Genomic DNA, 24822 nt, shown 5'->3' with positions numbered 1-24822 from the left:
AAATTTCATGACTGGACTTGTTGCACAGGTGGCATCCTATCACAGTACCACGCTGGAATTCACTGAGCTCCTGAGAGCGGCCCATTCTTTCACAAATGTTTGTAGAAGCAGTCTGCATGCCTAGGTGCTTCATTTTATACACCTGTGGCCATGGAAGTGATTGGAACACCTGAATTCAATTATTTGGATGGGTGAGCGAATACTTTTGGCAATATAGTGTATGTATCATTAATTTCTTACTAGTTAAAATTCCTAATATACATATCATGTACTGTACTTCTAGTTAAAATGATACTTTTTTATATCAATTGTTGCATTGTGTTAATAGTGATCAAAGAAATGGAATCACTGCGCTCTACCAGTTCAGGGTGTGTAGATCCTCAAAAAATATTTAACAGTCTCAAAAGCGAGATGATTCGCACTCCTTTTTCTCAATTTCTTATATTTTATTCATATATCACAGTACAGGAGAACACAGACGTTTCAGCCTCACGGCCGTCCTCTGTATGTAATATCATTGTGTTAATAGTGCAAATGTATATAAAATATAAAATATTCATTTTAGATATCTATAATTCATGGTAACTAGTAAGAAAGTCTTTCAAGATATCGTCAATCACTCATTAATTTACTGATATCTAAAATCCATTTGCAGATATCTGAAATTAACATTTCCACTAGAACAACAAATTACAGATAAAAAATTGCATTTTTCCTAGTTGTAATTCCATTTAACAGAAATTAGCATTTGTTAAATGTAAATATTGATATAAAAAATATATTATTTTTATTACACTCAAAATAATATTCAGAATTGAATTATATAATTTTAAACTAAATTATATTAATAAAACTGATGATGACTGATGGACACCTGGGTGGAGGAGAGGATGAGATCGGCAGATGGTGAGAGAAATTAGTAATCCACATGGAGGAAATGAATCAAACAACAGGTAAATATCCACACGACAGGTAAATCCAACAGGTAATCCAAACGGGAGAATAAACTGGTTGAGAGAACAAAACAAACAGTAACAATGGACCAACAGGAGGACGAGACTGCAACACAGAATGTGGAACAATTTGTCGAATCCCCACCGGACTAAGCACCTTGGAGATGATAAACGGTCCAATGAATTTGGGCCTAGAGTCCAGGGGGCTTAGAGCAGTGACAGTCCACCGACGCTTTATTCCGATCGCCAGTCCGGAGCGGGGCTTGCCTGGCCACCCTCCAGGAGAAAAGCATGTGCGAACGGAACAACAGTGTCGGGTTCTTGGGAGGGGAAAAGTGGAGGCTGGTAGCAGTCATCAGACCCGTAGATGAGACAGGAAGGGAATTATGCAAATACTCGACTCGAGGTTAATTTGGAACTCCAAGTCGATGGCTCCTGTGACGCCATGCAGCGCAGGACCCTCTCTAAGTCTTGGTTAGCCCTTTCAGCCTGCCTGTTCGTCTGGGGATGAAATCCAGACGATAAGCTCACAGTAGCACCCAGCTACCTTGACACAAATTGGGGACCCCTGCCAGAGACCATGTCCATCGGGAGGCCATGAATGCGGAAGATGTGATCTATGACAACTGCCGCAGTCTCCCTCGCTGAAGGTAATTTGGGGAGGGGAATAAAGTGATTCGCCTTCAAGAACCAATCCACCACAGTCAAGATGACAGTATTGCCATTGGATGGGGGTAAGCCAGTAAGTAAAGTCCATGGTAATGTGGGACCACAGTCTCAAAGGGACTGACCGTGGCTGGAGAAGCCCTGCTGGAGGTCAACTGAAAGACTTATTGCTAGCACAAACAGGACAAGCTGAAACGAACAGACGAATGTCCTGCGCCAGCGACGGCCACCAGAACCGCTGCTTAACCAACACTTGGGTAGCTCCTGGGTTGCAGGATAGGTTGGAGGAGTGTCCCCACTGCAGGACCTGTGTATGGTCTGAGTCAGGAACATACAGCAGGCTTGCTGGGCACTTCGCGGGGATAGTGACGAGCCCAAAGCTGAGCGGGCTCTGGACTCAACCTCCCAAGACACCGCTGCCAGTACCCTATTGGATGGAATGATGGTATCTGGAGAGGTCGTGTTTCTCTCGGTTTCAAAGGAGCAAGATAAGGCGTCAGGCTTAAGGTTCTTAGATCCGGGGCAATACGAAATGGTAAAATTAAACTGACCAAAGAAAAGTGCCCAACGAGCCTGTCTGGAATTTAGACGTTTAGCGGTGCGTGTTCTTGTGGTCAGTTAAATATCTATATAATATCTATTATATAAATCTATATAATATTTATATCAAGAATGGGTATATTGATGTCAGTTTTTATATCAAGAATTAACATTTTTACTAGTGAAAAATTAATGACTAATACCAAAAATGAGCAAGTTATCTAATTTTTAGTCGTTCACTCACAGTGCTGGGTAGTAACAGATTACATGTAATCTGGTTTATGTAATCAGATTACAAAATCAAGTAATTGTAATTGGATTACATTTTAAAACACTCGTAATCAGACTACAGTTACTTCTTTATAGATTACTTGATTACATATTAACAAGGCAACAGCAGTAAATTGTTAATAATTTATTGATCATCCTAATCATTCTCTTTTTTTCAATCTTTTACACTTGTCATTCTAAATCAGCACACCGCTGATATACATTCGGTAAGTCTTCGAGTGTTTTCGGAAGAGATGGGTAGGGGTATGTGTATTCCATTCAGAACTGATACTCACGACTAGCCAGCCAGGAGAAGATGGAGCGGTCTGCCTCAGAATTTAGCCACTGGATCTATAGAGATAATTTCATTTTAAAGAATGAAATTACACTAATGGTGTGCAGCTCACACATTGAACATAATTGCTTCAAAGGATCTAGTGGATGCCATCTCTAAGGGCCCTGCCTGCAGGGTACACAATAGTTCAACTGCAGCTCAATAGTTCAAATGTGCAGCAATACGAAACAAAGCCCATCGCTCTACTGTTGCTCTGATGCAGTAGAGTCCACTGCATGAAACTTAACATAACTCGGTGGTGGAACTATAAAATATTTTGCTCTTTTAGAATATTCTTGCTGATCAAAAGATTATATCTTGCACCTCAGCTTTGGAATAGGTGATGGACTATCAGTAAGCAGTAAGTATTAAAAGTGTTTCAGTGTTTTTAGATGAAAGCTTTGACCTAGCAACATTATTGTTGATTTTATGGCCATTAATGTTCGTAATGTTGCAATTGTTTTATGCACTTATAATAAACTTGATGTCTCAGTGTTTTGAATTATAGCCTAAACTTTGGCCATGCACTGTCATTGCTGTTAGATTTAATGTTTATTTCATTCGTGTAATTTTTAATGCACTTTTTAAAAATATCATAAGGAGCTCTTTTTATTAGTAATAAAGAATGTAAAATAATTTCTTCATCTTTGTAGTTTTATGTTCAAACGATTATCCTACTCAAATGCACGTGACATAAAATAAAACAGAATTCAGTTGAAAGTAATCCCAAAAGTAATCAAATAAGATTACCCCAAAATTGCTGATTGCATTTTTTGTCATGTAATTTGTAATCAGTACCGGAAGTAATCTGCCCAGCACTGTTCACTCATTAGCAGTAATTCCATTGCTGAAATCGTTCATTAGCATTTGTAACGAGTGAAAATTAAATAGTAGATATCTATAATATCCTGCACATGATTAAATGGTGAAAGGGCTTGCAATACTGGAACCGTTGCTCAGAACCGTGTGACCCGATGGTGGAAAAGCGCTTATAGATGTGACCGCCATGAGTGAGTTTTGCCCATTCGTACTGTGTAATGCTTTCTATGAATGACATGTTTGTTGTTTCTATAGTTATACTAACAGTCATATGATTTCTCTTACAGCAACATTAACAATTATGCCACAAAGTCCACCGGACACCATGACAACCCCGCCACATACAGGCTTTCATCGAGCCAAGTAAGAAACCACTGACAATCCTCAGTTCATTTTGTCCTGTAAGCATCATGTTAATGAACAGAACTAAACCGCAAATTCATGTTCTGCTGTAGGATGCATCTACCTCCACAGTTTCCCTCTCAGAGTAAGATTCACTGTTCTTCACTCTGCTTGGTCCATTTGAACTGGACATTCATTCAAACATTCATTAATATCATTGTGCTTCTCCAAACAGGCAGAAGAATGTCGCCATCAGAAAACAGAGCAGCTCGAGATGCTGAAGAGGTGATTCAAAAAGATATTTCCTAAATTCACTTACTTGTCTACAAGTATTTATTTTTACCATGCAATTGGGTTTTAGCTCTTCCAGCTTCAGAGAAGATAAAGTATCGCCCCTGATTTGAATACTTCATTCACACACATTCTGTTCTTTCATACAGGAAGCTGGTGTGTATAAAAAGGTTTGGTACGCCAGCAGCTGTGATCGCAGGACTGCAGAGGACGCCCTCATACGCTTGGCCAAGGCATGTCATGACCATCACATAACAACAGTTTTTTACACATATGGTTGCTTTTTGCAAAACTGGTTTGCATGATATGATGAATTCCAACAAATCTGAGATTTACTTTGGGATTAGTGGGAAATTATGTCATCATTTACTCACCCTCATGTCGTTCCAAACCTGTATGACTCGTCTTTCTTCAGTGGAGCACAAAAGGAGATATTAGGCAGAATGTTAGGGTGTTTTTTACACCTGGCTCGTTTGTTTGTTTCGGAACCTGGTGCGTTTTGACAGATAAATAAAATTTTTACATGGCTTCACTCTGCTGTTTGTGTGCATGCATGTGTGTGTGTGCAGGCGCAAGAGGGGGGAGAAAGAGCGCTGTAAGAACAGGCACTTTTCAATGCAAAAACAACTAATGACGAATTAAAATAGCCATGACAGAAATTTTACAACTTGTATTCATCCGAGTAACGGATAATGTGAATTTGCAGTGCAACCTCTGACTGGAATGCCCATTCTGTACCATGCTGCATAAGCGTGACATAAACATGCTCGAAAATTACAGTAGTGAACGGTTGACGAATTTTAACAGGTATATCATTTTACCCAGTAACAGCGCACAAACGTTCTGACCAATGAGGGGATAGTTTGCACACGTGACTTATTGAAACAGTTTTGTTTCGTTTTGAAATATCGCCTTGTGAAAGCAAACTGAACTAAGAAGAAAATGCAACATTGTAACATTTTTAGCCCCTATTCTGGAACAAATCAAACAAACTACAGGTCTGAAAACACCCTTAGTCTCAGTCACCATTTACTTTCATTGTATGGAGGAAAAAAAAAGCTTTAATGAAAGTAAATAGTGACTGAGACTAACATTCTGCCTAATATCTCCTGTGTTCCACTGAAGAAAGAAAGTCATACAGGTTTGAAACAACATGAGGGTGAGTAAATAATCATAGAATTTTCTGGGTCAACCATTTTTTGAATACTAAATAAATACTAATGCTAAATACTTAATACTAAATAAATACAGAAAATAAAAATGATCAATGCAACTGTATTGTTCTTCACTAAAGCCATAGAAAATTCTGTATGAAGAGAAAATGTGTGTTTAACCTCTTACAATCTGGTGTATTTTTGGCACCCAAATTTAAAAGCTCACCTTACACACATTCAGTGGACCAATTGCACCCTCCCTGAATATCTCGGCCTCTGAATGGACTATAAGCTCAATCTGGGGGTTGTTGCAGCTTTGCAATGGTATATATTTTTTTTACAATGATTTAATTTATCATGACTGCAAATTTTATTCTGGGCATCTGAGATATAACATTGGATTATTTAACCAAGCAAGTTCACAGAAAAGTTAAAAATGGCTCATTTTGAAGAAAAAAGGTAAGAGCTGATATAGAGTTCGTGGCTATTTGGGGCTTACAGAAGCAAAGATTGGAGCAGACAGGAAACGATTGACTTTGTTGTCTTACAGAGATTATATTTCACTTTGTGATTTTTTTTTTTTTGATAAACATTCGAACTGTGGTGTTAGGACAACAAAATAAACTATACAGTCACATTTCTGAGAAAGAGAGCTTTCATTTGATATGACTTGCCTATATTTAAGTGCTATGTGAAAAACTTATATATTCATATTTGAAAGCAGAAATAGTTTATAATCCATTGAAAACACTGCTGGTAGATTTTAAAACCTTTTTTGTTAAAACTGATCATTTTAAAAAGGCCAAACATCATTATGGAATATATCATGTCATGCAAACCAGTGACTAAAACCTTAGATTTGAAATATCGGCCGATTAACTAGCCTGGCCAATATATCAGTATTTGGGATTTAATTCTCAAGTGTTTTGTTGAATGTTACCTCAGGACGGGTCTTTCCTGCTCAGAAAGAGTTCAGGTGTGGACGCACAGCAGCCGTACACTCTAGTGGTGTTCTACAACAGCCGAGTATACAACATCCCCGTCCGCTACATCTCTTCCACCAAAAAGTACTCTCTGGGCAAACACAAACCTGGAGAGGAGGTAAAGAAGAACACGGAACACCCAGAAAGTATTTGGACACTTAAAAGAATAGTTCGGGGCCTGGGTAGCTCAGCGAGTATTGATGCTGACTATCACCCCTGGAGTCGCGAGTTTGAATCCAGGGCGTGCTGAGTGACTCCAGCCAGGTCTCCTAAGCAACCAAATTGGCACGGTTGCTAGGGAGGGTAGAGTCACATGGGGTAACCTCCTCGTGGTCGCTATAATGTGGTTCTCGCTCTCTGTGGGGCGCGTGGATGCCGCGATGAATAGTGTGAAGCTTCCACACACACTACGTCTCCGCTGTAACGCGCTCAACAATTCCCGTGATAAGATGCGCGGATTGACGGTCTCAGACGCGGAGGCAACTGAGATTAGTGCTCCGCCACCCGGATTGAGGCGAGTCACTACGCCACCACGAGGAATTGGGCATTCCAAATTGTAGAGAAAAAGGGGAGAAAAAAGAATAGTTCATTCAAAAATGAAAATTGGGTAATCATTTACTCACCCTCATGTCGTTCCAACTCGCATGACTGTCTGTCTTCTGTGGAACATAAAAGGAGAATTTCTAAACAATCTTCACATTCATATTATAAATGGTGAATGAGTTTTAATATGCAGAATGTTGAATGTAATTTGAGTTTCAACAGAAGCGATGATTTTCAGAAACATGTTCTACGCAAGTATGTGAACGCAGAGACTTCTAGCTGCTATACAAGCTTGATTTTGTGTGTTGTTGCGTTCCAAAATGTGTCAAACTGCAATTACGTGTCGCATTCTCAACGTTAACACAAGGGGGCGGACATTAGTGTGAATGTCTTCTACGGTGAGTTTTCTCTTTCAAGACAATATTGCTAAGCAAGTGAGTTTAAACCGATATATTAATAGCAACTTTTGCTATAAAAATTACGGAGAACTTTTTATTTTCTGAAAAGGTTTTGCGTTCCCTGGCAATAGTTTTGCATTTCCTTACAAATAGTTTTTTGCGTTCCCTCACAATATGTTTTGTATTCCATCACAATTATTTTGGGTTCCCTCGCAATAAATTAAACAAGGTTTTACTACAGTAACCATAGCTGAACTATATTATTTGTAGTAAAACCATAGTAGCCACAAAATTTACCATGTTTTACAGTAACTATACTTTACCAGGATATCCGTAGTGAAACCATAGTACAGGAAAATGAAAACTATGGTAAATCATAATCATTCCACCAAAATAGTGAGGGGACAAATGTCAAAAAAACAAAAACATGGCTTTACAAAAATAAACCATGGTTTCACTATAGTAAACCTGCAGTAACCATATAAATATTTTATTTTTATTAATTTTTTTTAGTTTTTTTTTTGTGGCGAAATCTTGGTTTTAAAAGTCATGGTAAATGTTTTAACCAAATTTAACCATTATTATGATTTTTATTACCATAGTTTTAGTTTTTCTGTATTGTTGCTACAGTTTTACCACAAATGTCATGGTTAAAATATGGTTATTTACGAACATTAATCATGGTTTTACTACAGTAACCATAGTTTAACCCTGGTTAATTTTGTGCGAGGAAACCCAAAATAATTGGGAGGGAATGCAAAACTTATTGCGAGGAAACCTGAACTAAGGGGCATAAATAACACATCCAGTTTAATGGCAGAGATGTTTGAAGGTAACTCTATCGCCCTCGAGTATTGAGGTTTGTTACTGCCACAGTGGGAAAGAAGGCACGTTCAGCAAGGACGGCATCTGCATACACGCAATTGCGTAAAGTCGTACCGTTTGGCTTTAGAAGACTTGGAATATGGTGCATAAGTCATATGGTTGCAAAACATTAGAGGAACATGTCCATAGTTGCAGAGAGGGAAAAGTCTGTCTCTAAATTCTTTCTCCATCTCTCTCTTTTTCAGCGTTTCAACAGCGTTTCTGAGATTATTGAAAACCATCAGAACAATCCTTTAATTCTGCTTGACTCCCAAAACAACACCAAAGACTCCACCAAACTCAAACACCCAGCGCAACTGTGAGAAACCATTTGAGATGGCATGCAACTGTCAAACGTTCATATGAAGATAATGTGGAGACGTTTATAACCTCAGACTGTCAAATACAACGGCTTTGAGAGGGAACTGACATGAAACTTTGGGCTAGATTCACATTTTACCTTAATAAAAGACATTGGAAAGAGCTCCACATTGGCAAAGCTGGGACTTGCTGCTATTTTTAGAAGTTATTGTTCCTGAATGACAAGCAAATATGCCCAAAAAGAAGAGAAACAAGCAATGATATAAGAAAATACAGTTGTTTTCAGTGTGTATACTGTATTATAAACACATTTTCTTTTACTTTGTTAACATTTTATCTGTGTGGAGTACAAATTAAATATTAAACGTTTTTTAAAAAAAAATATTATTTGCATCCTACATCCCTAAATGGGGCAACTGGGGCTAGTTGTCACATGTAGATATTGTCACAAGGGCTATATTTCAGTAACTAATACATTTTAAGTCAAATCCAATTACACAAGTGCTTGTTTTCCCCAAGAGTGGTGTTTGGTTTTTTTGTATGTTGCTTTCAATAACTTAGTTCAAAACTGCTTTAAAGTTTTTTGTAGTAACTGTTGGTTAAACAAGTAAACACAATAAAACCACACTGGCATACTGTATATTAAGGCAAGGGTCAATGATATTATGAAGGTACATTTTAACTAAATGGTTGTACTGTGTTCTAATAACAAAGATATTTTGCATAAATGTCAGATTGGGGCAAGTTGTTACACGTTTTACCGGCTGTAAACATATAATTTACAATTTACTCCATTTTTATGCTGGTAAAATAATTTCTGGTGCAAAAAAATTTGAAATAATAGAAGCATTTTCAGTGGTAGTTACAGACATTTGGACCCTACTGTATATATACATAATCATTATAATGTAATTATTTAATCTGAGAACTCAAAAGTTTCACAGAGCTCAGCCATTATTCAAACATTTCAGACATTAAGACAACATATAATTCCAAGAGTTTCAAGCAATGTAAAGCACTCAAAAAAATAACTCTGGCTGAACTTGATTCAGTCATGGGCCGTGGTTCCACATGTTTGAAATGAGTTTTCTTAAACTAAAATTACCGTGCATTTCCAACTTAAATACTTCAAGTAGAGGGAACCTAAATGAATAAAGTAAACCCAATTTAACATGTCAAAATAACACTTAATTTTAACATTTACTCTCCATGTGAAGCATGCGGGGAACTAGAAATCCTCTGCTGTTTCAGTTAACCAAATGCAAAATATTCATGTTGTCCCAACGCAAATGGATTAACTTAAGTTGACAAGACACAATTTTTCGGTTTAATCAACTCAGATAATTTGTTCCCTTGGTTACTTGAATTTTTGAGTAATATGAACATGGGACGATTGAGTAAAACTGACGATAGTGAAAGTACATTTTTATTTCTAGTGTAATATGACGTTTACCTTTATTGATCCAATCAGCAGCCTTCACATTTTTAAACATAAGTGTTGAAAAGCCATGCATTTCAGTTTTATTTTGTCATGGTTGATGTTTAAATCTTTTTTTGCCTCACGTAACTGTCCAACTCCAAACTAATGATTCTTATAAGCTGGTTCTTTTGAATCTACAACGCGACCAGTGTAGTCCGATTCCCAAACAAATGACTTTTATTAACCAGTTCTTTTTAGTGAATGAAAAACGAACTTAAACGCAAGTCATTAATTTCATCATGTCTGACTCGAAATTAATCAAGAGCTGTTACTGTGTTATGTATGGGTTACTTAAGGCTTGTGAGACTTGAGATGAATGTGTAGTTAAGAAGCATTCATTTCATTTCAATTAAAAACTCTGTGTAAATACCTGTTGCAAGAATTTCTGTTACAAATAATTTCATCACATGGTTACACAGTTACAACATTCATGACAACACAGGAAAGGTTTCAAAATAAATTATATTTACTGATTGACAGCTCTAATTGGGGGGCTCACAGTCGTGAGGTTGAATTGAAGCACTTCTCCAATTCAGAAACACAAAGTGTCATTCACAGCTGATAATGCAACACAAGTGCTTTTACCTGTGTTTAAAAGTCTTTACAAACATAGGAAACACATTAACTTTGGTTTTCAGGTCAAGTGGATCACAGACCTGGAATATACAGCTAATTCAGCTTCATATATTGCAGTTCGTCACAATATTCACAACACATGATCATCACAATTAAGTTCAAACTTTTCAAGTCATTGAGGGTTGCATTGTTACTTTTAGAAAATAAGCCTATTAACACAAATTATTCCTCTGATTATTATTAAAAAAATCCTTTGGCTTTGTAAATGAGAATAAAATCCTTATGTTTGGATAGTTCTTCAATTTGATTTGACAACCAAAACATCCCAGTTTACAACATTCGACATAGTACTTTAATAATGAAAAATATCTTAACAATTAGATAAATCTATGGTAATTAATTTACATTTTGATTAAAGCCTTAATCAAACCCATGTAACAACGTAACAGCCATCATCACGCTGAAATAATAAATATAAAGACAATTAGCATAAATACAGAATTTCAATAATGTACTGCCAATGCAGTTCAACATATTTTCTTGCATATTGGTTTTCAAATATTGCTAAATGTGCATGCAACGCAACAAACAGGAGCCAAAAGCACCTTCGGAAATCTTCAACAGCCAGACTTTCACAAAAAAGCAACAAGCAAACTACTTCACATTCTGTAAACATTTCAGGGACAAAATCCTTATTGAAGTTGATTTGTAATCCAGAACTTCAGCACAGGTTAATCTGTTTTAAGCGGTAAAAATAAAATACAATTCCCGTTAATGCAAAACGACATACTTTGAGACAAAAACCTGTCTTATTCAGTCATTTCATTCTGTTGATGAAAGTAATATTACGCCGGCTGACAGAGCAACCAAACGGTGTTGAGCGTAAATGTCACAAAGTGACTTTCAACACAAAGTTTCAATTAGTATTCAGCAAACAGCAGTGGATTATGACAATATTACCTGAGTTCAAAGCAATAATCTCACAAAATCTGATTTATAACAGTATTGTGAGCAGTGGATTTGGTCTATCACAAAACACAGTATCAGATAATGCACTTCTTTTTCACATTCTGGAATTAAATAAATAATGCTTGAATATTCAATAATATCAATTGTTACCCGGTTTCTAAGGTTATTACTATAAAGAATGCAACAGTGTGATTCTCACGAAACCAGTCAAGAAAATGTCCTGGTCGATTTTACTCCAAAACTCAATTAAAAAACATTATTTTGCATATAGAAAAATGAAGCCCACTTTTAGGACCATTAATGTTTATTTTTCTTTATGACAATATTTTAGCATATTTTACCCCCTAACTCTGTTTTTACCGCAATGCAGATTTTATCATTACCACAATGTGAAAAAAATGTGAAAAAAAATATATATATATATTTTTTTATAAACTGTGAAGTGCTATATCATAGTAGTATTGTCTTGGTACAGCTTTTAATTTTTGCTGTTTTTGATTAAAAGATCATTGTACAACAGCACCTTTTTTATTTCTGTAATAGAGTAAAAAGGAGAATCATTATTAAAAACAATGGGAATAGTAAAAATAAAACGTCCGGATGTGTAAAATGTGCTCAAGTGTCATGAAAATGTCACAATGCAAAAAATCGTAATGATGTAGTCTTCATTTTCGTTGTACAAAATATTACTTCTTTTTTCTTTTTTTTTATCTTGACAGGTTTCGTGAGAATCACCCAACAGTGAAAGACAAATATCCTCAGATTTGGACCAAATGAGGAACCTTAATTTCTCACCCTGAGATTTGCACAATAACCCTGATTCTAGCGACCATCGAAACATTCACAGCACTCCTTGAAGGAACGGTTCAACCAAAAATGAAAATTCTGTCATTATTTACTCATCCTCATATCGTTCCGAACCAGTATGCTTTTATTTTTTCTCTGTGGAACATACTAGGAGAATTTGTTTAAGCTTGGAACAACATAAGAGTGAGTAAATGATGATGGGTGAACAATTACTTTAAAAGCGTTCCATCTCGGATGTAATATAAACCAACCATGAAGTTTCTCTCAGCGGTTGAAGAGTTTGTTCCAGCCTCTGGTCGCCTCCATTAAATGTCTCTGTCCGTGACCGACCCAAGCCTCTTGGTTTCTGAAAAGCCGCCCGCAAAACCAGCATCTAAACGTTGGCTGCAGTACGATGCTTTCCGACACGGTCGGCACCACGGTATACTTCCTTCCACAAACCCTCTTAAGCTTCAACTTCAAACTAAACTTTTCCTTAACAGTCCCATTAGGCCATTCCCTTCTGCAATGGGATGCATGACAATCTGCTACGATGTTATTCCTGAAGTTGTCACAGTTAAGCTCCGATAGCGCGTTGATGGTTTTCCGAGACAGTACGACCCGCTCGACGGCACCTCCGTGTTTGTGAACGACCCTCATGATGTTCATCACCTCTGGAATATCACTGTCGGGATGGTTGAGAACTATAACGGGCTGGTTATCGTGCGGAATTTTAACGGATTGTGACGAACAGTGGGGAATCAGTCGAAGAGTTCTCAGTACATCTCGAGGCTCCGGCTCCCAGTGGAGGAGAGACACAGTGACGTCCTCTGAACTCAGAGTCGATCGCTTCTGGAATTTAGAGGCAGGTAATGAGTCGTCTAAGAATTGTTCTCCCATGCGCTTCCGGTTCATCACTAGTTCATTCTGGGATGCGAGAGGAATGCTTGACTGTTTGATGCTCGGTTCACTGGATTCTGTGGATGATGGAACGGAACTGGAAGTGATATCGGTGTTGACTGGCTCAGATTGCTGGTTTGCAGCTGATGAAAACAAAAACAGAACCACATAATTAACAAGACAATGAACTAACACAAACATCAAGTAACTAAGCATTTGGACAAATAAGTCATGCTTAAAAATGTGTGAATGTCACTGCACTAGCAAGAAAATATCAAACCTTCAAATTTCTAAGCCATGTATACACTGACTTTTAAGCAACTGGTTCCAAAGTGAATTTTAGTGGATGTATAAAGTCATCTTGCCTTCAAATCCTCCTGGAAAGTTAATAGTTGCGTGTTCAGAAGTCATAATTATGTTGGTTTGACAATGGATATCCGAGACCTAAATTTGTTAGCACTTACTCCTCTCCTACAGCTTTCAAGCTACATCCACCAAAATTGGCACAGACCTTCAGACTGTTCTGGAATAGTTTGCTTTGTCTTTGTCTAACTGAACTGACTTATGTTTTTGCTCAGCAGACGATCAAAAAACGGAAAATTGCATAGACTTACATTGACAGAATGTTCAAATGGGTCAACGGAATGCTCGTTAATACAAACTCCCACTTTTGAAAATTCTAATGTAAACAAACCCACAAAAGGCCTTTGATCTGCTTCAAGTTGCTCTCTCTCTCTTTACCAAACTTGTTATGTGATGTCAGAGACTATTTAGCAGAGATGGGCCACTGCTATTGAAATGAATGGGAGAAATTGTAACGCTCAACCAAGGAGCTCAGCGCACCAAACAGTCAACAGATGTAGAAAGGAAGTCCCGCCTTACAGGTAAAAGAGCCAATCACCTTTTAGATACAGATATCACCTGTCAATCAACTCTAGAACGCGGATGCGCATTAGCTATACAATCCGGGAAAATGTAGTTTTTTAGCATAATATGAGGTTAAGAATCACAATTTATGATTCCAGTATTGTCCGATTTTATTGCTGATTTGAAATATGTTCTTTGATCGTAATCTTGACCAACCGTTTTGGAGATTTTGGTCTTTCTCCATTCAAGTAGATTGGAGCTGCACTGGCATGACTGTTCCAAAGATGCCCAGCAGTGGACTGACTTGCTAGAGAGACTTTGGTGATGTGCAGCAAACTATTTTGCTCAGAATAAAATGTTTTAAAATGTAAGGCTGTAACAATTCATCAATGCATTTCGATACATCGATTACGGACCTTCGGAATCTATTATCTTTACTCTATTAATACCTAATGTGATCCAAATACCGTCTGAGATTACACAAGAGCATGCAAGATTGAAGGAAAAAAAAAAAAGAGCACTTTAAATTAAAAAGTTCATCCTGCCGAGTTCACTCCCTGAGACCCTACATAAGATATGCAGGTAAATGGATGGGTGGGTGCTGCCGAGTTTGGATTTCTGTGTCATTAATCGAAACATTTTGTGTCCATTTGACCAAAATAAGTTAACAGTCATTGCTTTCTTCTCCAATTACAATATATTAACATTTACATTTACGCATTTATCAGATGCTTTTATCCAAAGCAACTTACAGTGCATTTAACCCTTGTGCGTCAATTTAAAATGTTACTCAGAGGTCCTTAGAGGACAAAAATGTCCACGTCAAAAAACTGCCATTATATATTAATTTCCACTTTCAATGAGTTCATTTTTTAAAACCTACATCAGTCCTGATCATAACTACCAAGTATTCATTCATTTTCAGGATTTTAACCCTTTAAATGCCAGTTTGTTTACATAATGCCACTGTTGTTTTTTTACACACACACACACACACACACACACATTTCGCAATACACACTTACAAAACACACTCTGACATCCATACCAACACATCTACACAATTTTAGCCGCATCATTTATTCAATTGGCCTGCAGTGCTCTATAATACAGCAAACAGAGAATAGGGGAAAAGCTTGTATTTGCTCCATAGGCTAAACATGAGAAAAATGGCACCATCTGGTGGAAAATATTAAAAATGTAAATTTTGAAGCCAGGGCTCCAGAATGAAAGCATAATATCATAGAATTCATGATTTTATGCTTTAATGACACTGGGATCAAATATTGCAGTTTTAATGGGTTTCAATGGGGACATTTTTGTCCTGAAGGTCCTGAGTGTAACTATTTTGTGTACACAGTGTATTATAGATGTATTATAGGAACTGAGGTTGAAATATCAAAATTCCACCCAAAATACACACCTTTGGCAAAATTTATGCCGTTGGCATTAACACAGCCCAAATGACCGTAAAAACAAAAATGAAAAACAAAAACGTCCCGAAGGTCGCACAAGGGTTAATGTATAAATTTCATCAGCTTGTGTGTTCCCAGGGAGTCGAACCAATTATCTTGGCATTATTATGTTTATATCTCCATTAAATGTGTTATTTCTCCATAAACCATTTTCTCCATTTTAACCACGAACAGAACACAGCCTAAATAAATGTGAATGAGTGAAATCGCTCACTTGTTCACTCACTCTCTTTATTACAGTTCACTATATAGGGAATAGGGAGAAATTTAAGACTGTTCTGAAGGGAACTAACCAGCTAAAAGCTAAATGCCAGCTGATTAAAGTTCAGATAAAACACTCTCGTGAATGTACTTGAGAAGCGGAGCCACCTCCGTTCTAACCCCTCTCAAAATAAACAGGCAACTTGTAGCTAGTGTACAGTGTAAAACCACCTTTATACGCTACTAATAGACTAATAGTTTTTAATTATATGACCTTGATTGGTTTAAACATGGGCCTTCTCTGTCTGCACATGACATGTTTTATTTGTAATTATTAGAGCAATAAATGTTACTGATACATGATATGCAAACGCTTATTCCACAGTTTACATATCATCAGTTTGTGTATTTCCATCAAGTAATTATGTTGCATTATGTTATCTTTTATTCATATCAGATTTATAATGCATTTAACATTTTTCACTTGCTGACAAAGACTGGAAGGTTTCTGGCACTAGTGCAACAAGTACTAAACTGAAGATGAAATGATGTGCATTACATGTGCAATTGATGCTTTTTCTGTGTATTTAATCATTCTTACATTGAACTATTTTCACTTTAATACAGTGAGCATTCACATGAAAGAAATGTTCTGGGTTCAATTCAAGTTAAGAGCAATCAACAGCTTCTGTGACATACTGTACTGTTGATTACCACAGAAAATACCGCAGCTCCAGTGAGGCGCTTACAGTGAAAGTGAATGGGGCCAGTCCATAAACATTAAAATACACACTGTTTCAAAAGTTTAGCCACAAGACGTAAAAATGATATGTGTTAACATGATTGTAGTGTGATAAAATCGCTTACTTACCTAATCTGTGTTAAGTTATATCCAATAGTGCCACTTTGTTGTCATGACGATGTAACGCAGATAATGAAATCTGGTAAACGCTGATTTAATCACACTAAAATCATGTTAACACATTCAATGTTTATGTCTTGTGGCTATACTTTTGAAACTATGTGTATTTTAATGTTTATGGACTGGCCCCCATTCACTTCCATTGAAAGCACCTTATTGTAACCGCAATTTTTTTTTTAAATAAACATGGGACGGTTCAAAATTATTTTTGTGGTAATCAGCAGGGGTGTGTAAAAATATAGATTTTCCGATGCATCGTGGTTTTCATTTGAACGATCTCGATATCGATTCTTTTTCTCTATCCGCAAGCCTCCACTACAATGAGAGAAAATCACTCACATTTGCAGCTACATTTCGCGCTATGCAGCTGTATATATTTGGCAACTGGCTAGTAAATGTTCAGATTTCACTCAGCACTGATTGTGTAGTGGTGAAGTATTCAGCAAAAGAGCGTTAAGAGCATTGAGAGTAAAAGTTGTTCTGTTTGTGTCCGAAGACGAGATCCACGTGACCCATTTGTCATTGAATACTGTCTCTTTAAATAGTGTTTCTGCTCTTTACAGTCAGTTGTTGGTCAAAAACACCAAAAATTAAACATTTAATTTAATCATGCATAGCACAGGTGAGATAAAGCCATTGGAGTTTCACTCATTAATATGCGCTCATTTACAGACACTCTTTACAGAACAGCCAGTTTTCTTAAAGAGACAGTAACCAATAATAGCATGTGATCAACAAATCAATGTAAATACTTGTGATGAGGACGAGGGCATGGCCGGGCCACGCCCTCCTCGTCACACTTGTAAATAGTACAAATTATGCAATTAAACAATAAACATGTAATAAAATTATAACATATGAAATACAATTTTATTTATTGATTGAATACATGGATTTGTTCATTTTTGAAAAGCCAAAATGTGACCAAAATGAGGAAAAACTAATAAAATCTAAATATATTAAAATATAATACACCCATATGAATGGATATCAAATTGAAATCGAATCGAGAACTTGTGAATCAGTTTTGAATCGGGAAATCTGTATAAATACCCAGCCCTAGTAATTAGCATTATGCCACAAATGTTGTCAATTTAGCTGTACTAATATATTTAACCTGGAACATTTCTTGAACTATAAACATGTTCTACTAACATATTAAATCCACATTGTCCCTTTGACATATTTTAGAACAGCATATCTAATATTTGTCATTTCAAACCTAACAAACTTGTTTTTGCGAAAAAAAAAAAAGAAAAAAAACTATGAGTAAAAAAAAAAAAATTCTGTGTTGTCCAATTTTATAACTTCGTTACCATGACGACATAATGCTCTAAACCCTAAAATGACCATAAAAATGATTTAAACAACTTTGCAGCTCAAATAATACACACATTTTAACAGAAGAATTAATGAAAGTGTTTTTATAAAATTATAAGCTTCACATTTCTGCCTTTAAACCCTCCAAAAATTTACCCCATTGACTTCCATTGTTAGTGCCTCACTGTAACCTTGATTTTTGTTTTTGTTTTTAAGGAGGGAAATACCGTCAATTGAGCTTAACTTGGATTGAACCCAAAACATTCTTTAATCAGAACCTAAATAACAGTCCACAGCTATTATTCTAAAATGTGGTGAGTACACTGTGGCCCATTATGGGTTATATATTGCTCACCTCCAGTGCATGTTGAACCTTTCAGAAACTCATCAGACGTCAGGCCACCAGTGCTGTTATCCAAAAGTAATGTCCGTTGAGCTTTTACACCATCCAGTAAATGGCTGATGGTTGTTATCGGCAACTCATCCACCGTCTGATACATGTCTGAAGCGCAGCGGCTTTCCCTCATCTCACAGTCGTACTGCCCGACTGGGAGCAGCGAGTCTCTGTGGTCCATGTTGTTTGTGCACTCGTCACCACTGCTGTTGAATAACACGTCCCCATCTCCACCTTGAAAACGACATGAAGACTCAGTCAGATCTTTCAGGGGAGATCCAGTGGCTGGAGTCGTACAATCAAACTCTGAGACAGAGCAACTCTCGAGGAACGAATCTGTATTTGGCGGCTGTTTAATTTCTGAGGTAACTTTCTCCACACCTTGATCAATGATGGTAGAACAAAATCTTGTGGTAGACTCATTGTCAGACTGCAGAGGAACAAGTCGTGAGCTACAAAGCTCTTCCAGAGAACCAGTATCTGCCGCAAGACTCAAGGCCAAATCACTGGTACAGTTTTCCTCCGATTCACAGGCAGCTTGATGGTCTTTCGTGACTCTCTTTGCACTGGAACTCTGATTATACGCCTCGGTGAAGAGTCTCACTTCCTTTGGCGTGTTCTTGGTCTCTTTAATTCTCTCAGAATCACTATTAAAGTCAGATGTGATGTCTTTGCATGATGGTGACTCTTTGGTGCTTCGATGACTTGCTGCATTGAGATTTTCTTCATTTTCCGAGTCATTCAAGGGTGTTTTGCAATCAGAATGTTCCTGGTTGTTGAAGCCATCTCCTTGCTGGCTTTTTCTCCTTATGGCTATTGGAGACAGGAAGTCTTGCTGATTTATGCCAGGTCCCTGCTTCTCTGCTTGGTACACAAACCCCCTAGATGTCAAGTTTCCTGAGGCATTACTGGTTGAAACATTATTTGATTTATCTTGCACGACCCATGTTTGGTCACTTGGTTTCTCAGCTTGAGATCTTGATTCAATGTCTTTCGATTCCCTTGGGGACGAAACTTCTCGTTTGGTTGTCGGAATGACTTTGAGAACTAAATGCTTCTTGCCGTCTACCATCTTGAACCCAACCACCTTTGTAGTGCAATCTGGGGGAACAGATATATTGTTCTTCTCCATGAGTCCTGTAAGCTTATCTTTCCTTGCATGATGCAGGCCCAGGTGGGGAGTGCTACACTGCATTGCCTTTGACTGTGCTGGAGAGGGTGTTGTCTGATCTTGTTCGCTTTTGAGAGATATGGGCCACTTTTGACCACCGTTAACTGTCCTTTGAAGAAACTGCTGCGTTTCCTCCAAGGTCTTCTCTGGATCCAACAAGACTCCATGATCATCCAGGAGACCTGGTGCTGAAAACACTGGGGATGCCCATTGAGGTTCTGGTTTTGGAAGTGGGAACCTGAAGTCTTGGGAGAGATTATTGTCCGGTTTGGAAGCAGGTTCTCGCTTTCTCCACCAGTTCCTTCTGCTCCATCTTTGGCGACATGCCATGTGTTTTAAAAGTTCATCTTTCTGCGTCGTACCTGCGGCGTCAGCCAATAGGCTGTTTTTAAACTTACCATCAGTAATGCTTTCTTCATGAATGTTTTTGATTGGTGCTGGACAAGAGTGGCACACAAACTGCTTAATTTCTTTGACAGAGAAGCTGCATGTGTGACAGTGGTATTGATCATTCAAAGTATGGTGAGTTTGACAATGTTTGGTTAGCTGGGGCAGCGTTTGCAGGACGTTGTCATTACAGATCTCGCAGGTGAGCAAACAGTCCTTATGTTTCATCCGGTGCTTTTGGAGCGTTGTAAAAACTGGCGTAGAGAAATGGCACATGTTGCAAGGAAATGATGGCGGGCTGCCTTTACCTTCATGAACGGTCTTAAAATGCACTAATAATTCACTAGATCTGAACAAGCGGCCATCATTACAAGCAGAACAAATGAACATGAGCTGGGTCTTCGGGGTATCCGCTGTCTGGTCATGCTGCAGATTTTGAGGTGTTTTTTTGGGCATCTCTGTGGTTTCCCGTCCATGGTTTTCTTCTGTAATGTTCTTCTTTTCTTTCACAGTGATTTGTTGAGCAGGAGAAGAGGAGGTGGTTTTCCTGAGACGTAGGCGTTTATGCCAGTTTCCCTTCTCTTCATTGCCAATCTGCCCGTTAGAATTAGCATGGGTGTCTGGGTCGTCATTGTCCACATTCATATTGGATGCACAGAGCGCTATGAAAACAAGCAAAAATTTTAGTTTCAATGATGAGATTGTGCTCAAAACACAGATTCACCATAAAAATTTATTTATCCATTGTAACATCATAACTACAAATAAATGTCATTCTATTGTCATTATATGTTTTTCTTCTTAACCCCTACTGCTGAAATATTATACAACAAATTAACCAATGTTTATGAGAACAGTAGATGCACTTGTCACCTATAGAGCGCAACAGTTCCCGCCCACTTTCCAGACTTTTTGGTCATGGAAGTGTTTTTCCCATTCATTTTGTCCATAGTGATTTCATAAAAATCCTTCAGAAAAAAGTTGTAAGCCATAAACCAGCTCTGAGGTGAATCACAACATTACAAACTTTGATTTGAAGCACAAAAATTTTTAAAAATCTGACAAAGACAAAGGTACAAGATTGTGTACTTAACGTCTTTCGAGAGTGAACAAACTACTATACCATGAAGCATTGTTAATTATATAATCTAATTAAAAATAACGGTAAAATATAAGACTATTGATTTACAGTTCTTGGTTATAAATATAGAAATAATATTTTCAAGGAGCTCACGGTAGGTCTGTCTTTAAATGTATAATAATTCCCATTTGGAATCTCCAATTTGGAATGCCCAATTCCCAATGCGCTCTAAGTCCTCATTGTGGCGTAGTGACTCACCTCAATCCGGGTGTCGGGGGACGAATCTCAGTTGCCTCCACATCTGAGACCATCAATCCATGCATCTTATCACGTGACTTGTTAAGCGTGTTACCGCGGAGACATAGCGCGTGTGGAGGCTTCACGCTATTCTCCGGAGCATCCACACACAACTCACTACGTGCCCCACCGAGAGCAAGAACCACATTATAGTGACCACAAGGAGGTTACCCCATGTGACTCTACCCTCCCTAGCAACCGGGCCAATTTGGTTGCTTAGTAGACCTGACTGGAGTCACTCAGCACGCCCTGGATTTGAACTTGTGACTCCAGGTGTGATAGTCAGCGTCAATACTCGCTGAGCTACCCAGGCCCCTATAATAAGTTATTGTTCAAAATGTATTTGCCAATAGAAAAACTTATTGAGATTTTTAATTCCGGAACCAGACTGTTGCACTCTATAACATGTTAAAACGTAATGGGCTACTACTGTCACATGTAACTGCACAATATTTACAAAACTGTCTTTGAGGATGTAAACTGCTCTTTATTAAATTCCATTTCTTAATCTTCACCTATCTTTACCCTAAACCAGTCTACAACATCTTTATTACAATACAGTATCTTTTTGAATTAACTTATGTGTCTACAGTGGCCCCGACATGATTTGGACACTGAAGTCACATTAAAAATGTGTGAATGTCATTTGAATTAGACTGAAAATATCAAAGCAAGTGTAATCTGATCAAACAAATGCAGCTGGATCTTTTCTTAGAAAGAAATTTCACTTTTCAGAGCCACTTTTACTCGATGACTTTTAATCAAATGGTGTCTTGCTGATTTTTTTGTGGATGTATTGAGTCAATTATTAATTATTATTGTTGTTTAATAATTTCAAACCAAAGAACAGGATTTCTGTGAAATGTTTTGCTGGAAGTGTGTCCTTGTGCTATCTTTCTTATGAATAAATGCCACATGCTTTTATATTTTTGTTTGCGTGAGGATATTGCCAATCTGGTAAACAAAGCACTTTCAAACAAAGACTAAAATAATTCAATAGGAGAAAACCCATATGCTTACACTGCAAGTGCAAATCTTTTTTATTACTATTTTAAGTATTACCATGTTTTTCATGGTTCATTGTTAACAGCATGGAGTATCATGTAAATATCATGGAACATGAATACATTAATCGTTACCACACTATTTATCAAAGTACTTTTGTATTCTACCACTGTAACCAAAGTGCTGTTTGTAAGGTTAGTTTATCTCCATATCTCTGTATAAGTCAGTTATTAGTCTTTCTCACATGTCTGTACCTATATATACATTACGCATGCTGACCCATGTAGCCATGAAAGTAGACAGAAAAATAATAACGATAATCAAATATAGTAAATGTCTGTACTGAGCTTGCACCTTGTGTTCCACAAGCTAAATTACTAACAGTTTGCACCTGTTTTGCAGATGCCTGATTCTCTTATCACAGTGCAATGAACGCGTTATAAAGTTTTTGAAATGTTTTAGATCAAACTTAATGCAATGCAATGCAATGCAAAGAAATGCAGATATCCTGCGATGGAGTTTACTTTAGCCTCCAATGCTTGTGCTTACGTAAAGTTGACCAACACAAACATGTTTGAAACTCTGACATACCTTTAATGCCGCACTATGCGCGTGCAACATTACATATTCACTTCTAAAACTTTAAATCCTCTTCAAAGTTGAAGTTTACTTAATGCATGTGTAAAAACATATGTATGTGCATGTAAAACTGTCGAAACGGATAAGACTTACAGCGCTTTGTTCCGCTCTCCTGTCCAACCACAATCAGTCACCAGCGCGCGGCAGCCATGACACCTCAATCCGGGAACAACAACCGCTCAAACCCATAAAAATGGATTACCTGCGTGCCACTTCTTACAAATGTCTAATAGCATTGCCTAAATAGCATGCATTCCTCGATTTATTAATTCTATGCTTTCTTACTGTGAAACAAGCCATTCACTTTCTTTGACGCATGCAACAGGGTTTGATTCAGTGCACATAAATCTACAGCCCTATTTAAAGAGAGCACGTGCTTCCTCTTTCAAAATTCTATCGGTACTGTTTATAACGACCATATAAAGGCACTGTTGAACTTATGCACAAACATTATATATAGAGAGCCGTTTATTACATGCTCTGTTACACTAACGTGCAGGAGCAGCAATAATTAGAGAAAATATAAAAACCTATTCACTCAAACTGAGACTATAAATTATGTGTTGCAGTTTTAAAAAAAAATTACTTGATCAATTTATTTGTTTATTTATTTGTCATTTATGACCATTTAGCCCAGTCAAGGTGTGTATAACATGCATTTTGAATATGTTATCAATAATAATGGATTAGGCTACAATAATGATTATTATTGTTTATGCCAGTATAATTATGCAAAGTTGTTTTGTGATCTAAACAGGCGCAAGATTTGTTAGGTTTAAAATGCTGATTGATAACAAATGATTGTTACATAAAAAGATGAGTGACTTACCTAACAAAAATTGAGAGTTCCTGGCAATGGTGTAGCCAAGGGTGGGCCGGGGTCGGCCATGGGCCCACCCAAATTAGACCTAGGACCACCCAGAATATTAGAGATTATTCTTTGACTTCAAATATATATTTTTTAAATAGTTTTAAAAAATGCATAAATCTGATTTCTAGAAAGTGTGAAAGGAATGTTTGAATGTGCCACTTCTCTGTAGTTAAGGAAAATGTTAAAAAGATTTGTGCAAAAACTTTGCCCAACCATTTTTATTGAGGCCCACCCAAAAGTAATATCCTGGCTATGCCCTTAGTTCCTGTCAAATTTGTCGTAAACTTGCCGCAAATTTGCCACAGATTTTCTTTTCACATGCAAATGAGCTTTCCATTGTCGCCAAAGGTTTGCCGGAGGTTCACCACTACTGGTGAAGAGCTGCAAACTTCTGACAAATATTTGTGGCGAATCATAAGCTCATTTGCATGTGAAAATAATGAGTGGCAAATTTGCAGCAAGTTTGCGACTAGTTTACCAGAACTCTAGATTTTTTTTTAAGGGTTATGCAAACAATTAATCAAATGGATTATGGGTCTACCTCAAGTCTTATTGAGTGTATTTTTATGTTGATAATAGGAAAAATACGTTGTAAAACATGCTTATATGATTGTAGAGGAGGAATACAGAAAGCTTTGAAACAGGTAGGATGGATTTTTGAGGTTAAAAAATTATGAACACTCGTGTCACTGACGTATGTTTGTGAGACTGAACCAACCAAGCATTTCAGAATTGGGCTTAAAGGAATATCTCACCTAAAAATGAAAATTCTCTCATCATTTACTCACCCTCATGTCATCCCACATGTGTGACTTTCTTTCTTCTGCAGAGCACAAATAAAGATTTTTAGAGAAAATCTCATCTCTGTAGGTCCATACAATGCAAGTGAATGGTGACCAAAATGTTGAAGCTCCAAAATCCACATAAAGGCAGCATAAAAGAAATCCATAAGACTCCAGTGGTTTAATCCATGTCTTCAGAAGCAATATGATAGGTGTGGGTG

The 24822-nt window shown here is 37.4% G+C and overlaps 2 protein-coding genes across 3 annotated transcripts in view; one reads left to right on the top strand and one right to left on the bottom strand.

Annotated features, from left to right (window-relative positions):
• LOC127414378 (B-cell linker protein-like) overlaps positions 1-9149 on the top strand; it is a 31298-nt gene extending 22149 nt beyond the window's left edge. For both annotated transcript variants that reach the window (XM_051652375.1, XM_051652376.1), the window contains exons 18-23: positions 3870-3945; positions 4038-4069; positions 4160-4209; positions 4365-4448; positions 6315-6470; positions 8364-9149. In XM_051652375.1, coding sequence (XP_051508335.1) covers positions 3870-3945; positions 4038-4069; positions 4160-4209; positions 4365-4448; positions 6315-6470; positions 8364-8480 — 515 coding nt within the window. In that variant the 3' untranslated portion in view covers positions 8481-9149. The remainder of the gene's footprint in view (positions 1-3869; positions 3946-4037; positions 4070-4159; positions 4210-4364; positions 4449-6314; positions 6471-8363) is intronic.
• Positions 9150-10404: 1255 nt separating this feature from the next.
• On the bottom strand, positions 10405-23292 carry LOC127414363 (zinc finger protein 518A-like). Its single transcript, XM_051652344.1, has 3 exons — positions 23042-23292; positions 18330-20588; positions 10405-13332 (listed from the first exon to the last, which is right to left on the bottom strand). The coding sequence occupies exons 2-3, from the start codon at positions 20569-20571 to the stop codon at positions 12575-12577; spliced, it is 3000 nt and encodes a 999-aa protein (XP_051508304.1). The 5' UTR covers positions 20572-20588; positions 23042-23292; the 3' UTR covers positions 10405-12574.
• Between the last annotated feature and the right edge of the window lie 1530 nt (positions 23293-24822).

This window comes from Myxocyprinus asiaticus, chromosome 23, assembly GCF_019703515.2.
Source record: "Myxocyprinus asiaticus isolate MX2 ecotype Aquarium Trade chromosome 23, UBuf_Myxa_2, whole genome shotgun sequence".
In the NCBI taxonomy this organism is placed as follows: Eukaryota; Metazoa; Chordata; class Actinopteri; order Cypriniformes; family Catostomidae; genus Myxocyprinus; species Myxocyprinus asiaticus.
Note: the sequence above shows the minus strand (reverse complement) of the source record. Positions and strands in the feature narration are given on the sequence as shown.

Coding starts and splice junctions, on each gene's coding strand:
- LOC127414363 (XM_051652344.1), bottom strand. CDS start 20,571: ATGAATGTGGACAATGACGACCCAGACACCCATGCTAATTCTAACGGG. Junction 13,333..18,329: donor AGGTTCAACATGCACTGGAG/GTGAGCAATATA, acceptor TGTTTTCATCAG/CTGCAAACCAGCAATCTGAG.